The sequence below is a fragment of the Micropterus salmoides genome, unplaced genomic scaffold (genome assembly GCF_014851395.1).
Source record: "Micropterus salmoides isolate LMB-PRFRI ecotype aquatic unplaced genomic scaffold, ASM1485139v1 Ms_hic_scaffold_13, whole genome shotgun sequence".
NCBI classification, from domain to species: domain Eukaryota; kingdom Metazoa; phylum Chordata; class Actinopteri; order Centrarchiformes; family Centrarchidae; genus Micropterus; species Micropterus salmoides.
In genome coordinates this window covers 15,053,648-15,070,145 of record NW_024040374.1, presented here as the reverse complement: position 1 = coordinate 15,070,145, position 16,498 = coordinate 15,053,648, and the positions used below count along the sequence as shown (strand labels likewise).

The window sequence follows — 16,498 nt, the reverse complement described above, 5'->3', positions numbered from 1 at the left end:
CTCGAACCAGTCATAATCAACGTGAACGGTGTGCTGCAACTAAACATACAACAGCCATGAAAATTGCAGTGGTATGTAAGAAAGACCCATAACACACATCTAAGTCAATGGGGTATAAACTGTGGAGACAGTGGAATACACTTAGGTTACTCTTTAAACCAGCTGTAAACCTAAGCTTAAACTCCCTTTGGGCCGTTTCAATGCATTTCCAACACAGGTCAGAATACGTGTGTACTCCAAATTTAGAGGCGGCTGGTTTGACCTCGGGGATGCAAATAACGGCTCACTTTAAAAAAGTGAATGTACAAGTCGAGCAAAAGGTAGAAAAGTTTCTGTTGTTACACACACGGTGCGCTTGACTGACATAGGGCAACTGCAATTCTAATAGTTTGTGAAAAATATCTAGACATACAATAGTGTTGCGCTTGCAGATGTGCACACTAGTGGATAGCACTGTGGCCTCACAGCAAGAAGGTTGTGGGTTCAAACCCCGGTTGCCCCGGCCTTTATGTGTGGAGTTTGCATGTTGTCAGCATGGGGTTCCTCCAGGCACTCTGGTTTCCCCCACTATCAAAAACATGTTATGTTTCTTCAATCAGTGCCATTAACCAGACACTGATAAAGATTGCACAGTGGCTGCCCACTGCTTCCTTGAGGGATGGGTTAAATGCTGAGAATGAATTTTGCAACATGTATGTGTCAATAAAGTACCTTAAATTAAACCTTTGACCTTATGCAGACATGTCAGTTATGAAAATTAGCTTGAGGTCTGTTTGATCATGACATGTAGGCCTACACACACCTACTCTAACCTCTGGGTTTTCCCTGTAGCCTAAAGGTTTTGAAGTTTGAAATGAAAAAAACTACGAAAGGAAATCACAAAACTAGGGTAGCTTGAGAAAGACTGCTTATTTTTCCCAGCACAGTCTCTGAGGGACTATAAGCATAAGCAACCAGCTTGCAAGATATGGGTTGATTGTTTTATTCATTTGAAGTCACCTCTTTCAGACGAAAACTGTAATTTTGTTTTACCAACCTAACTACTTTAAACTTTTTTACTTTAGACAACAGTGAGTTATAATTGTATGTTTTTGATGTAACATGAATCAAGCTTGCTGTCCACTGCATCAGCACAGAGCAACTGTAACATAAGTGTCAGGAGGTACAAACATATTGAGGTTTCTGTGAAGCTATGGTCAGCATGTTTTTCAGAGTAAATTGATGTCACAGTATGTAACATTTTGGGTTGATTGTCTGCTAACAACAGCACTTTACTGAGAGCATTGTTAAGCACATTGAAGTCAACTGAGCCTTTGTGGCTACTGAAGTAGGGCACCAAAGTACTGAAGCTAATGTTCAAACTTTCTGTGTTTTCCAAAATACCACCAAACAAGGTCACTTGCCTCTTTAAGATGTGTCATTTGCGCAACAAACATCACTTTAGTCAGATGCATCTCACAAAGCAAGTTGTCTGACTATGGCGAAAACTTTTTGGATTGTATCTTTATAAGGAAACCTTAAAGGCACACAGACGGCATGAAATTCTGGTGATCTGGACATATCTACTAACGTATCTTGGTGGTTTGTGGAGTCTTTGATAAACAAGAAAAACGGCTTATAAAATCAAATGCTCAGGTTTGACGCAAAGCATGTTAATCTCAGTTGTATCAGCAAGATAATGTCGTGACAAAAATGTCTTTTCTCTTATCTGCCGCAGTGCATGCGTCACACAGCTCCTATGACTGGAGCTGCCTGTACTTCTGTAAATGATCAGCCCCAAACTTGCACTTGTAAAGAGAAGAAGATCAGCAGAACTCCTCCTCATGTTAGCCAGAGCATCTCCTGTACACAGATGGCTGAGGTAAATGTTGAAGATTACTTCAAAGATGGAATTATAAATGGTGATTTATAATGACAATAACTTTTCTTTACAGCTGCTGAGTGGGTTCTAAGAGATTAAGAAAGAGATGAATCTCTACTCAACAATTTGGAGATTCATTATGATACTACATTTTTCCATTAAGGGTGAGTTATCTATCTATCTATCTATCCTAGCTATCTTGTGCGGTTTAGTCAGTGGTTCAGTGAGAACAACTGTATCACAGTTTGGTAGCTTTTGTGGTTACGAGCTCTAAACCTTAAGTTTGCATCTCCAACTGCATGCAGTGATGTGAAAAGTGATTTTTTGACAATCATTCAAAGAATCATACATGCCATTTCTGGTCTTGGCATGCCTTATTGCAAAGCCAGCGATGGGAATTGACAATAAATATTAACAGTACAAGAATAGTAACAGTACTGCTATGACACCTGGGTGTGTGTCTTTTCTGAACAGGTTGGCCTTTGCTCCCTGCTGGCTGCCAACAACTCAATCGCCATGGCCACGTGACAGTAGAACCATCTCCGCTATTCCTCATCGGCTCAAACCTGACAGTGTACTGCCGAATCAACAAATGTGAACTAGGGTAGGAATGATATATAAGATGTAATATGATATTATATGACATACCATACTATATTCTGTGCCTATGATTATGTGTAAAACAGATTCAATCAATCAGACTTTATTTGTATAGCATCTTTCGTGCAAAAGAACAATACAAGGTGCTTGACATTATGTTAAAAATACAGCATAGCCATGTAACCAACAGTAGTGAATACAGTAATAAAAGAGTCTGTATTGCATCCTGAGCCTGTCTTGTCAAAGACAAATTTCTGTCACTTATGACAGACAATAAAGTTTTTCTTATCTTATAAGAGAAATTAAATCCATCCATCCATCGTCAACCGCTTATCCTGCGTACAGGGTCGCTGGAGCCAATCCCAGCTGACATTGGGCGCAAGGCGGGGTACACCCTGGACAGGTCGCCAGTCCATCACAGGGCCACACATAGACGAACAACCACTCACGCTCACACTCACACCTAAGGACAATTTAGGGTCACCAATCAACCTAGACTGCATGTCTTTGGATGGTGGGAGGAAGCCGGAGCACCCGGAGAGAACCCACACAGACACGAGGAGAACATAAAGAGAAACATAAAGAGAAATAAGACAAATATTACAGTAAGATCAATAAAAGCAATAAAAAATAAATTAGGAAAATGCTAAACTAGAAAGATTTCTTTTAAAAGAACTTAAAGTTAGACACATCCTCAGCTCCACTCCGTTTTTTCGTTGTCCTTACCATTAGGGTTACTATAAGGCCAGTGCCAGAGGATCTAAGGGGTCTACTGGGGACATATGATAGAACAAGTCTGATAGATACTGAGGCGCTACTCCATTTAGTGATTTGAATTGTAATATAAGTAGTAGGAATTGCTGCACTTAAGTTATATTTCTGAAGTGATGAAAGGCATTCTTTGTGACATAACTGATATGTGATCCAGTCCAGAAGTACACCAATATTCTTTACTAGGGGTTTATTTTTTGGGGTCAAGGATTTAAGTAGCTCTCTTGAGTCCTTAGTTCTGATAAACAAAACCAATTGTGGACCCTAACTAAGTACATTTGCTTACTAGAGTGTTTTCTGTTCATGCCACTTTCTTACTCCAATACATCTCAAAGGGAAATGTTGTACTTTTTACTTCACTACATATACAGTGAACCTGCAAAATCAGCAGTGAATCAAATACTTGTTCTCCCCACTGTATCTAGTAATCAGCAGATGAATCAATAATGAAATTAATCATTAGTTGCAGTCCAATTCAGAATGGTTCAAAATGAGCTCCACTGATTTTACATGAATGCACAAGTAATAATAGTCAGGGGACATTTTTCTGCAGTGATTACTTTACTTTTAATACTTTTAATACTTTTACTTAAATTACATTTTAAATGCAGAAGTTTTTCTTGTAACAGAGTATTTCTACAATGTGGTATTAGTACTTTTACTTGAGTAAAGGATCTACCACTGATTAAAACCTTAGTCTTATCTTTGTTAAACTGTAGTAAATAATGTGATATCCATAGTTTGATGTGATCAATGCTTGAAAACAACTTAATAGGACTGGTGTCATTAGGTGATAAAACAAACAAATGAAACAAATAGTTGCGTGTCATCGGCATAGCTATGGAAATCAATCCGATGATCTCTGATTATGTATCCCAGTGTTAACATATACAGTCTGAACAGTAACGGGCCCTGAATAGAACCTTGAGGAACAGCACAAGTAATCTCTGCAAAGATAAATAAGTCCTGAACCAGTTGAGGACCGAGCCTAAGAGGCCTACACAATTCTGTGATCTGTCGATAAGGATGTCATGGTTGACAGTGTCAAATGCAGCGCCTTAGTCTAGGAGTACCAATATGTCGAGCTTCTTATCATCTATTTTCATTCTGAAATCATTTCAGGATGGAGTTTCCCCCGTCAAGCATCAGTGCTATGACGGGGGAAAGCCAGATCAAATATGCAAATTTCTCAAATATGCAGCTGTCATTTAGTCACTCAGCTGGTTGTAAGCCACGCTGTCAAACATTTTGCTTAGGAGGGAAATGTTTTAGATTGATCTGCAGTAGTTGAGTATTAACGGGTCATTGTTGTTTTGCTTTATGAGGGGTTTTACAACAGCAGTTTTCAGTATTGTGGGGAAAATGCCTGTCAGCAGAGAGACGTTAATCATCTGAAGCACTTCGACCTCATGACAATTAACAACAGTCTTTTTATTTACGTAAAAAATGTTTTGTTCAGATGCACTTATGTCACTGTCTTCCAGGGACATATCCCTGGTGCTAAATAATAAGCCTGTGGCACCTGGGAAGAGAGTCAACTGCACCATGATGATATTCAATTTGGTCAATGTCCGGATACCAAAATCTACCGTGGTGTGCAAGCTGACGATGAAGATTGTTGATGGAAAGGACCTTCATGGCGGGCGTACGTACGCTTAGCTTTGATGTCTACATTCGTATGAATTCCGGATGTATCAGTGAACGAGGCAATATTTTCTAAAGGGAATTACCGAACGATGTACAAACATAATTGTAAAACAGAAAAGTAAATAATTTGTGTCATTGAGCTGTATTGCACGTTTTTGCATTTCCCAGTTGGCATACAAAACAGTTATTTAACAACATCTATTTTGTTTTTCGTCTTCTGCCCTTCAAGTTCCTCCAGATAAACCTGAAAATATTATCTGTGAAACAACAAGGAGCTCAGATTTTACAAACTGCTCATGGGAGAGAGGACAGGAAACATATCTCCCCACTACCTACAACGTTACAGTCAACAGGTGAGGTGTTAGGTTTAGGTCATGTTAAGCTGTCGCCTTCTTCTCACAGGTCAATGTATATATGCTTTATATTTAACACGTGTTCTATTATCAGTGAAAATGGGACCCAGATACTTTCACATCAGAAACAGGAGTCTGAGAAAATCACCATACCACGAGCGAAGATAGATGAAAACACTAAATACCAGTTGATTATCACTGCTTACAACCACTTTGGAGCATCACAGTCTGATCCATTCATCCTCTGTGTAAAGGATATAGGTAAGCTCTCATTTCTGTTACACTTATCTTTAGTGTACATCTAAATCATCACTTTTTAAAAGATTTATACCAATGTAAATGAAAAGGGTTTTCTTGAGAAATTAGTCATCCTGTGTCATTATCATCGTAGTGTGACTAATATGAACTGGTTCTCTTTTTTTGTAATATTTCTTTGAAGTGAACAATTAGCCAACTTCTTTCCCCACTTATGTAACATGTGTTGCAACAGCCTGGACATTTTCAGTCATTATTGAATTGTGAGCTACTGTTTTGTTGGTTGTTTGGAGTCATTTTGGTGTGCTGGGAGCTCATCACACTGGGGACGCTACTTCTGTGTTCTTTTGTATTGCAGTGATACCAGAGACCCCTCGTCTTATGCATATAGAGTTTGGGAATGACTCCACAGGAGCCATGTTGCATTGGAAAAGCACTGAATCCTCAGATCATCTCAGATCCTATGTCAGGCTCCGCACAGAAAATGGCTTCTGGGTAAAGTTATGTGTTGTTAAATGTTATGACACCCATGAGCTTTGTTTTCATTTTGCAGAATCATCCTTGTGTAGGTGACCTAATCTCTTAATGTTTTTTAGAGAGCGGTAGAGGGTACAGAGCTCAGCGAGGGTCTGATACAAATGGTCGGCCTGAGGCCTCTGACTGAATATGAGTTCCAGATGAGAACATGTAAGTCAACATCAGGACTGACATATGCCAAGAGACCCATGTCACCCTCCAGCAGAAGGTCGTTCTGCAGTGAATGGAGTCCGTCTGTGAGGGGGAGAAGTCCTGGAAAAGGCAAGCTCACAATTCTTACTCATCATGTAACAAAGGCAATCTGAATGTGGTGATGTGAGAGTTTGTAGTCACTCAAACAAAACCCACAACTTGTGGTATAAATAATATGATACTCTAAATCCAACTGAAGACGAAGTTCTTTAGCAAATTTGAATGTTTGTGAAATATAGTGGCATTCATGGTGAGAGTAGTTTAGTTTTTCCTGTATTGTTTTAGGTCTGACTGCAGGTGTGAGGTACAGTATCTCTCTGTACGCTGTGACCACCAGAGGTGTTAGTGCTCCATCTTCCGGTCTGGTCTACTCCAAAGAACAGAGTAAGTTTCATAGATGCCACATGTCCCCAAAAACAGTTTATTCCTACAATTTTAAGCTTAAAGATGAAAATGTTTCAACATCTGAGTTCATCATGTGATAGATTTTGTACATTTCTCATATATATGCTCAATAGTAATCATCTTGTCTTACTATGTGTTTCAGAGCCAGGATCCAGTCCCAAAAGACTCTATATGAAGTCATAGCCTATCCCTATTTATATTCAAACAGGTGTTAATTTTAATGGGATATCATAAGCGATGAGTGATGGATCTGTAACTCTGATTGGCATGATATAGGCTATTAATCAACCGGTTTGACGCTATTATGCTGCTGCGCCGTTATTTACGCATGAGACACCTGTAGTTACTGGTGATAACAACTATCGACTTGCCTTTTAATACCACAAGGCACAGAAGTCTGGGGCAGATAAACAAACTATAGTCAGGCAGTCGCTTCTCTTTTCCATAATTAGCCTATGTGAGCAGTCATGATCTGACTTTATGCTGCACACAACATGAGTCTGCGAAAAGCGAAAGTAAAAGTAGCTGGTTGCCTGGCTGAGAAGGGGGAGGTGTGCACCTGTGGCTTTTTCCGACTTGTTAACTGGGACGCGGTCAGCTCGGGTGTGACGACATTCCCACCTCCGACTTCCGAGGTAAATTTAATGCAGAACTAGGCACGCAAACCGGATGTCTTCCCGATACCAACTTTGTTTAGAACATTCCCTTCATTCACCGGACAGATTCATTCACCGGTCGCGATATCGCATAGCCTACTGATAAATAAACAAGACAACAAATGGAGACAATACACAAAGTACTCGGCTTGGAGTGGATGAACGGCACGAGTCTTTTAATATTTCTGTGTGTTTTTCTGTTGTTGACTGATGTTTTGAAGAACAGAGTGCCGACCAACTTTCCTCCTGGACCCTGGGCTCTTCCTTTGATTGGTGACCTTCATCGCATCCAACCCTCCAGACTTCACCTGCAGTTCACAGAGGTAAGGACAGACATGCAGTATAAGAACTATTATTGGGTGAGTAAAATAAAATGCCTCTTGGAGAAAAAAAAAAAGTACCCTCTGTACATGACTCACTTCTTCATTGTTTTTACTCCTTTCCACCAGACTTTCTTTTTTGAATGATTAAATAAGTAGGCTAAATCTGGATATAGAAGAAAAATCCAAAAGCAGAAAGCTGCACATTCCCTTGGGAATGTAGGAAATCATTAACTCAAGTTGAGGGATTGTTGTAAAAAGCAAATTCATGGCCTAATTCACCCAGGATTAAATTTGACTTGACAGATGACATGTGACATTTTATAGACCAAACAATTAATTGATTAATGGAGAAAATAATCTGCAGATTCATTGATAATGAAAATAATTGTTGGTTGAAGCCTTTTTATGTCATAAAAAATATAGGTAGTGAACCTGAAATGAAATGGGGTTTGACACTCTTTTGTGTGTCACAGCTAGATGTAACAGTAAATTCTGTGGATGATACAGATACTTCGTAGCATACATTTTAATAAATACTGTATTTAAGGATACCAGGCACAGGGGAGAAAGAGAAAGAGGATAACCTTGTTGGTTGTATGCCAGCTTGGAGGAGGTGGACTCAAACGCTTGGTGCTCAAATGCAGTCAAGATGGACTCTGTTTCCCAAATGTCAGATTGTTTATTGTGAAGATGAAACCCCATTATCATCTGGTTGCTGCTGTTTACATTCACCCCAGATGCAAATTAAAAAAATTGTATATGTATATAAATTACTGTATATATTGTTTCCTTTTATATGTTACCGTATTTTAATATACACTTAAAAGGTGTGTGTGTAGCATGAAAGGACTACAAGTTTAATTTCATTATACAACCTTGTGCTGTATAATTAAAAATAAACATCCTTGTACCTTTAGCATCAAATGTTCCAGTTTTTTATCTCACTGCCTGTTGACAACAGCCACACATTTTCCCTCAAACGTAGCCATCTATGATCCTTAATAACTGCATATTGAGTAACTCCTGCATTGGCTTCAACATTCAGGCATGTGGTTGCAGCTTGATTTCCGTCCACAGGATTAATACTGTCCAAAACTATTGTCCAAAAGGCTGCTCTACTCTGCATCTGGTCAGAGGTATCGGAGGGGCCATTGTTATGTGTGAGGCGGCAGACACTTTTTTCCATGTAGTGGTGAAACGGGACATCACGTCACCACAAAGGAGTTTATGAAACAAGAAGAAACACATTTACACTAGTATCTACAGAGCCAATTTATGTCAATAATGTAAAAGGAAGCAGGATAAAACATGAAACACCACCCACATCAGCCAGGTGCATGTTTGTGCTGTCACCCTCTGAAGCTAGACTGATTTTGTTTTGACGTTCTCAGAAACTAGGTCAACTCTGAACACCTGTCTGATCTCTGTGTTCAGTTTGCAGAGAAATATGGAAACGTTTTCAGCCTTCGGCTGTTCGGTGGACGGATTGTGGTGATTAATGGCTACAAGCTTGTAAGAGAGGCCCTGGTCCACAAAGGAGAGGACTACATAGATCGCCCCATCATACCAATGGCAGAAGCATTAAATGGGAACAGAGGTCTGTGTTGTATTTTATTTAAAAGTTGCTAGTTAGGATTTAGGTAGTAGCATCAGACTGACACCATATTAGGTTAGCTAGTTGTTAGTTTTACTCATTTCCAGTTACCTTCGATGTAATGCTGTTTGTGTTTCCAAAAGGTCTGGTGATATCAAATGGCAATCCATGGAAGCAGCAGAGGAGATTCGCTCTTCAGACACTCAGAAACTTTGGTGTGGGCAAGAAGAGCCTGGAGCCATCCATCCAGCAGGAGTGCCAATATCTCACTGAAGCTTTTGCCCTTCAGCAAGGCAACAAAAAATCTTATTTTTCAACAAGCAACAACTAATCAACTAATCCATAACTAGTTACAGGGCAGTATGCTTTTTCACCATGACACAGTCTTTTTTTATGTTAAGTACATGTTCCCTTTCCCTTCAACTTCGCTCCAACTTTGCTCCACACAGAGGCATGCAGCAACACTGTGGAGCACTGAACCATGCACTTTAGACGTTAGTTTGTTTCAGTTTGGCAGTGGCTGACACTGTAAATGTATCTGATAAACCAGCCTGTTAATCATCCATAATTATAATCAATATGTCACAGTACTCTTCTTCTGCCTGTGGCTCATCACACAGTTCATGTTTTGACTTTGCGTTCTTATATTTTTTTTCAAAGTTTCTGTGTGTTTTCTCTACATTTCCTCTTTCTTTTACAGGCAAGCCTTTTGATGCCCAATCACTGATTACCAGTGCTGTGTCCAACATCATCTGCTGCCTGGTGTTTGGTGATCGCTTTGAATACACTGACAAGCAGTACCAGGGTATTCTTCAGAAGTTGAATGAAATAATGTACTTACAGGGAAGTTTTTGGACACAGGTGAGCCTCCTGCAGCGCATATGAATCTTTTTCTTAATCAGAATTTATCCATGCAGACCACAAAAGTCAGTGATGGGTTTTATTAACTATTTTGTAAAAGGTTTCAAGAACAACACAATGAATGAAACTAACATAAAATGCATTAAATTAGATAAAAATGTGCAGCAGTACTCAGATAGTAAAGTAAAAGTATGAATACAACTATTTAAAAATACTCTATTACAAGTAAAAGTCCTGAATTAAACCTCTATTTAAATCTTAAGTGCGGGACTTTTACATATAAATAAACGTCCGTTACATTCAAGCCCAAACGATTTCACACAATGCTTATTAAGACTGATGCTACCAGGTAAATCTCTCTGTATTCGCAGTATACAGGAGTTTTTAAATCTGGTGTCTGTGACGCCATTCCCGTGCTGGTGAAGTCAGTATGGCAGAGCCTATATGTCAGAAACATGTGGGACAGTGTTGTGTTGTTATCAAGGCTACACACAAAAAACTGAGGTCAAAACACACTAGAGTGCACACACATTGGAACACATTTGGCTGACTCAAGGGATCAAGACAAGTTAGCACAGGTACAAACTATGCACACATAACAGGGGAGACATCGAGGCACAGGTGGAGCACATTAGAGCGGGGACAGGTAATCACGTAGGGCAGGAGGGTAGACAAAGACCTGGAAAGAGACAAGATGATAAATTTCAGGAAGTGGTTGCAGACATAAAACTGAACACATAACCTAACTGCAGAAGCTGGGCATGACAGTAGCTGCTCTCACTGAAGTACAAAAGTTTTATAAGCAAAATGTACCAAGGATCAATTTAAGTAAAAAGTACTCATGCAAATATGGAATATGGATGCCATTTCTGTCGATATTAAATAAATAACATAAATACATAGGCTTATGAAATAAATCCTGTTGATAAATCATTATTTAAAAGATCACAGATCCTTCAATCATGTTATGAGTGTTTTCAATGCATAGTTTTTCCACCAGAGGTCACTCTGCAACTCCCCTGTGTTGCACAGGTGTTTGAAAAGCCACAAATCCACCACAAAACACAGCAATCAGCTGACATAATCAGCTGTACTATTGTTTAAAGTACTATTTATTTATTTTTAAACTGCATTATGTCATGTTATCTTGGTGAGGTCTCATAACTAAATCAATTTTAGGGATAATCTGATGTTATGTGTTTCTGAAATGAAGGGAATAAAACGAATATTGTCTCATTTATTGGAGTATTAGATTTTAAAATTCTCAAATATCAAAATCCCATATTGGTCGGGCTCTAAACCTCCATCACAGTATACGAAATTTTATATTGCAATATTGATTTATTGTGATTTACATCTGTTTTTTTGACCAATCCAGCAAACAAATTAGTTTTGCCACATTTGCCGCGGCCTCCACCTTGTGAACTACATCAAGATTCTCTAATGGTCTGTTAACTGTCTTCATGCTCTGTAGGTTTATAACACATATCCCTGGCTGATGAAGTGGGTGCCCGGACCTCACCAGAGGATATTCACTCTGACACAAAACTTAGATGACTTTGTAGAGATCAAGATTAAAGAACACAGAGAAAGCCTTGACCCGTCCTCACCGAGAGACTACATCGACTGCTTCCTCACAGAGATGGGAGAGGCGAGTGTTTGCATTGTGTTTGTTTCTTTGTTGTTGTTTGTTTGCTCTCTAATGAAATATGTCAGCTGATACTAGAAACTGCATTTTGTGTTTGATTGATAGAAGGAGGACACAGATTCTGGTTTTGATTTAAAAAATCTGGCTGTTTGCACTCTGGACCTGTTTGCTGCTGGAACTGAAACTACTACCACAACTTTACACTGGGGACTGCTATTCATGATGTACTACCCTGACATACAAGGTGTGTGTGTGTGTGTGTGTGTGTGTGTGTGTGTGTGTGTGTGTGTGTGTGTGTGTGTGTGTGTGTGAGTAATATCTGTGCTGCCTCATGCCGCTTGTTTTATAAGCATCTTGCTATGACCTTAAAGGATCAGGGGTCCCTCACAGGTCAGTCCTGTGTTGGGAGAGTGTGTGGGATGTATTGCATTTTCCCCTCAGTGATCTACATAGTACACAGACTCATATTGTTTCCTGTTCTCACTGTGTGCAGAGAGAGTCCAGGCTGAGATAGAATCTGTCGTTGGTTCATCCAGACTGCCCTCTGTGACTGACAGAGAAACATGCCCTATACTGATGCAGTCATCCATGAAATCCAGAGAATGGGCAACATCGCCCCCTCAATTGGTCCGCATGGCAAACAAGGACACCGTGCTTGACAAGTACACAATCCCAAAGGTACATGATGCACATGTGAGAAAGAATTGCTTTCTGTGAGCATTTTACTTATTGTTTGGATTTTCTGGCAGCATAGCTTTTGAATGCAGTGCTTCTTTGCTGCCAACTCAACAATCATGGTCAAAAATCAACAATGGTTTTCAACCCAGTCGTTTCAGCTACGTGAAGATATCTTTAATATAAAGACCAACTTTTATATTCTCTAAAAACCAAATCTGCAAGCAAATTTTATACTACACTGATATAAACTGAATAACCAATAACTGTCTGTAAGGTTAGAAGTTTGTTTGAAAATAATCAGAAAAAAATGGACAATAGATTATTTTATATTAACATGTAGGTTAAAACCACTGTTGCACTTTGGTGCAGACATTTTACACCTGACAATTTCACAAAACAATCAACAACCATTTAGTAGCTGTTCTTGAGCTTTTGGTCATTTCACATGATCTTAATCAGCCCAGTTGATGTGCAATGATTTCCTTTTTATTTATTTTTTTGGTGCATTTTTATATTTGAGATTCAGTGATATGATTGTTGTATTATTTTTATATAATATTTTCAGTTATTATGATTCGTTCCTTAGCTGCTGTTTCCAAGGTTGAGAATTAACCTTGTAATTTGCTTATTTTATCCCAGAAGTACAAAAAAACAGTTTGAATTACAGTTTTCATTAATTGCATTTCCTCAGGGCACCGCTATCTTGACCACGCTGAACTCAGTTCTACATGATGAGTCGATGTGGGAAACTCCACACACCTTCAACCCTCAACATTTTCTGGACCAGGACGGCAAATTTAGGAAGAGAGAGGCCTTCCTTCCTTTTTCAGCAGGTTAGTCAGTAGTTACAAGCCTCTGAAACTCAGTAATTTGTAGTTTAAACCAGTTGTTTTCCTGTCTAACTGATTACCATAGTAGGGAGGGGATCAGGCTCCATGTCGTACTGTATTCTGTGGTTGTTTCACACTCTGAGCTGCAGCGATATTATATGATCAAAGTGAATCTCTTAAAAATTGTGTGAATATAACTCATCGGTTGCTCTTTGTGTTCTCAGGTAAGCGTGTGTGTCTTGGGGAGCAGCTGGCCAGGATGGAGTTATTCCTCTTCTTTACCTCCCTCCTTCAGAGGTTTTCTTTCTCGGCATGCGCTGGAGAGCAGCCCAGTCTGGAGTTCAAGTTGGGAGCCACTCGCTGTCCCAAACCTTACCGCGTCTGTGCCGTACCACGATAAACCACCAACTGAACCGCAGCGTTCCACTACATTTGTCTTGTGAAGCATCAAGAATATCTGCTATTTTGTTCTTTTACTATATTGTTACTAAAACATCATTTCAACAATTGAAAATATTTTTATCTTCTCAATCAATAGATCTTTTCAATAAACCTTTTTATTGTATTAATCTATTCAATATGCAATAAATATGCTTTCCAGTTTTGTTTTTAAATAACTGGAAACAATATTCCCACATTTCTTGTCACTGCACATTGGAGTTGTCGAATTTACTAAAACCTGATGTGTGTGTAACTAAATGATACAGAGATTTAGTTCATGCTTCTCATGCTTCTCATTCATGTGTTCATGTTCAGTCTGAGGTTTGCTAGGTGAGAAAAGCACTAAAATGAGAGAATACCATTCAATCAGTCTCAGTGTGTCTTGAGCATGTATGATACCTGCTGTTATTAGGAATTTAGTTTGCGTAAACTCAGTCATGTCACTTTAGGTCCTACTTTCACAAGGTGGCTATGTTTTCAGGGCCGTCTGTCGGCAGGATTATGGAATAGTAATAAAATGAACTGAATTTGCGGAGAATGCTCGAACCAGTCATAATCAACGTGAACTGTGTGCTGCAACTAAACATACAACAGCCATGAAAATTGCAGTGGTATGTAAGAAAGACCCATAACACACATCTAAGTCAATGGGGTATAAACTGTGGAGACAGTGGAATACACTTAGGTTACTCTTTAAACCAGCTGTAAACCTAAGCTTAAACTCCCTTTGGGCCGTTTCAAGGATGCAAATAACGGCTCACTTTAAAAAAGTGAATGTACAAGTCGAGCAAAAGGTAGAAAAGTTTCTGTTGTTACACACACGGTGCGCTTGACTGACATAGGGCAACTGCAATTCTAATAGTTTGTGAAAAATATCTAGACATACAGGATAGTGTTGTGCTTGCAGATGTGCACACTAGTGGATAGCACTGTGGCCTCACAGCAACAAGGTCGCGGGTTCAAACCCCGGTTGCCCCGTCCTTTATGTGTGGAGTTTGCATGTTGTCAGCATGGGGTTCCTCCAGGCACTCTGGTTTCCCCCGCTATCAAAAACATGTTAGGTTTCTTCAATCAGTGCCATTAACCAGACACTGATAAAGATTGCACAGTGGCTGCCCACTGCTTCCTTGAGGGATGGGTTAAATGCTGAGAATGAATTTTGCAACATGTATGTGTCAATAAAGTACCTTAAATTAAACCTTTGACCTTATGCAGACATGTCAGTTATGAAAATTAGCTTGAGGTCTGTTTGATCATGACATGTAGGCCTACACACACCTACTCTAACCTCTGGGTTTTCCCTGTAGCCTAAAGGTTTTGAAGTTTGAAATGAAAAAAACTACGAAAGGAAATCACAAAACTAGGGTAGCTTGAGAAAGACTGCTTATTTTTCCCAGCACAGTCTCTGAGGGACTATAAGCATAAGCAACCAGCTTGCAAGATATGGGTTGATTGTTTTATTCATTTGAAGTCACCTCTTTCAGACGAAAACTGTAAGTTTGTTTTACCAACCTAACTACTTTAAACTTTTTTACTTTAGACAACAGTGAGTTATAATTGTATGTTTTGATGTAACATGAATCAAGCTTGCTGTCCACTGCATCAGCACAGAGCGACTGTAACATAAGTGTCAGGAGGTACAAACATATTGAGGTTTCTGTGAAGCTATGGTCAGCATGTTTTTCAGAGTAAATTGATGTCACAGTATGTAACATTTTGGGTTGATTGTCTGCTAACAACAGCACTTTACTGAGAGCATTGTTAAGCACATTGAAGTCAACTGAGCCTTTGTGGCTACTGAAGTAGGGCACCAAAGTACTGAAGCTAATGTTCAAAGTTTCTGTGTTTTCCAAAATACCACCAAACTAGGTCACTTGCCTCTTTAAGATGTGTCATTTGCAACAAACATCACTTTAGTCAGATGCATCTCACAAAGCAAGTTGTCTGACTATGGCGAAAACTTTTTGGATTGTATCTTTATAAGGAAACCTTAAAGGCACACAGACGGCATGAAATTCTGGTGAGCTTTATCTGGACATATCTACTAACGTATCTTGGTGGTTTGTGGAGTCTTTGATAAACAAGAAAAACGGCTTATAAAATCAAATGCTCAGGTTTGACGCAAAGCATGTTAATCTCAGTTGTATCCGCAAGATAATGTCGTGACAAAAATGTCTTTTCTCTTATCTGCCGCAGTGCATGCGTCACACAGCTCCTATGACTGGAGCTGCCTGTACTTCTGTAAATGATCAGCCCCAAACTTGCACTTGTAAAGAGAAGAAGATCAGCAGAACTCCTCCTCATGTTAGCCAGAGCATCTCCTGTACACAGATGGCTGAGGTAAATGTTGAAGATTACTTCAAAGATGGAATTATAAATGGTGATTTATAATGACAATAACTTTTCTTTACAGCTGCTGAGTGGGTTCTAAGAGATTAAGAAAGAGATGAATCTCTACTCAACAATTTGGAGATTCATTATGATACTACATTTTTCCATTAAGGGTGAGTTATCTATCTATCTATCTATCCTAGCTATCTTGTGCGGTTTAGTCAGTGGTTCAGTGAGAACAACTGTATCACAGTTTGGTAGCTTTTGTGTTACGAGCTCTAAACCTTAAGTTTGCATCTCCAACTGCATGCAGTGATGTGAAAAGTGATTTTTTGACAATCATTCAAAGAATCATACATGCCATTTCTGGTCTTGGCATGCCTTATTGCAAGCCAGCGATGGGAATTGACAATAAATAGTAACAGTACAAGAATAGTAACAGTACTTGCTATGACACCTGGGTGTGTGTCTTTTCTGAACAGGTTGGCCTTGCTCCCTGCTGGCTGCCAACAACT

The 16,498-nt window shown here is 39.3% G+C and overlaps 2 protein-coding genes, 1 long non-coding RNA gene and 1 pseudogene across 4 annotated transcripts in view; all 4 read left to right on the top strand.

Moving 5' to 3' along the window:
- xxylt1 (xyloside xylosyltransferase 1) overlaps window positions 1-16,498 on the top strand; it is a gene marked incomplete in the record, with an annotated part of 60,359 nt that overhangs the window by 34,621 nt on the left and 9,240 nt on the right.
- Window positions 1,433-6,872, top strand: LOC119900611 (interleukin-23 receptor-like). Of its 2 annotated transcripts, none has more exons than XM_038715710.1 (10): window positions 1,433-1,547; window positions 1,718-1,861; window positions 1,935-2,025; window positions 2,336-2,465; window positions 4,717-4,877; window positions 5,109-5,232; window positions 5,327-5,493; window positions 5,846-5,982; window positions 6,084-6,285; window positions 6,502-6,731. In XM_038715710.1, the coding sequence occupies exons 3-10, from the start codon at window positions 1,968-1,970 to the stop codon at window positions 6,696-6,698; spliced, it is 1,176 nt and encodes a 391-aa protein (XP_038571638.1). In that variant the 5' UTR covers window positions 1,433-1,547; window positions 1,718-1,861; window positions 1,935-1,967; the 3' UTR covers window positions 6,699-6,731. The 2 variants fall into 2 exon arrangements, with proteins under 2 accessions (XP_038571638.1, XP_038571639.1); XM_038715711.1 differs by adding an exon at window positions 6,764-6,872 and having other exon boundaries at window positions 1,464-1,861; window positions 6,502-6,600.
- On the top strand, window positions 7,365-13,652 carry LOC119900608 (annotated as a pseudogene).
- LOC119900614 lies at window positions 15,556-16,184 on the top strand. The gene is made up of 3 exons (XR_005444082.1): window positions 15,556-15,672; window positions 15,849-15,992; window positions 16,066-16,184. It is a non-coding gene; the product is annotated as an uncharacterized LOC119900614 (long non-coding RNA).

Bases quoted from the DNA above. Each gene is read 5' to 3' on its own strand.
- LOC119900611 (XM_038715710.1), top strand. From the start codon at position 1,968: ATGAATCTCTACTCAACAATTTGGAGATTCATTATGATACTACATTTT. The intron at 2,466-4,716 runs GTAGGAATGATA...ACTGTCTTCCAG, and splicing joins ATCAACAAATGTGAACTAGG to GGACATATCCCTGGTGCTAA. The intron at 5,494-5,845 runs GTAAGCTCTCAT...TTTGTATTGCAG, and splicing joins CCTCTGTGTAAAGGATATAG to TGATACCAGAGACCCCTCGT.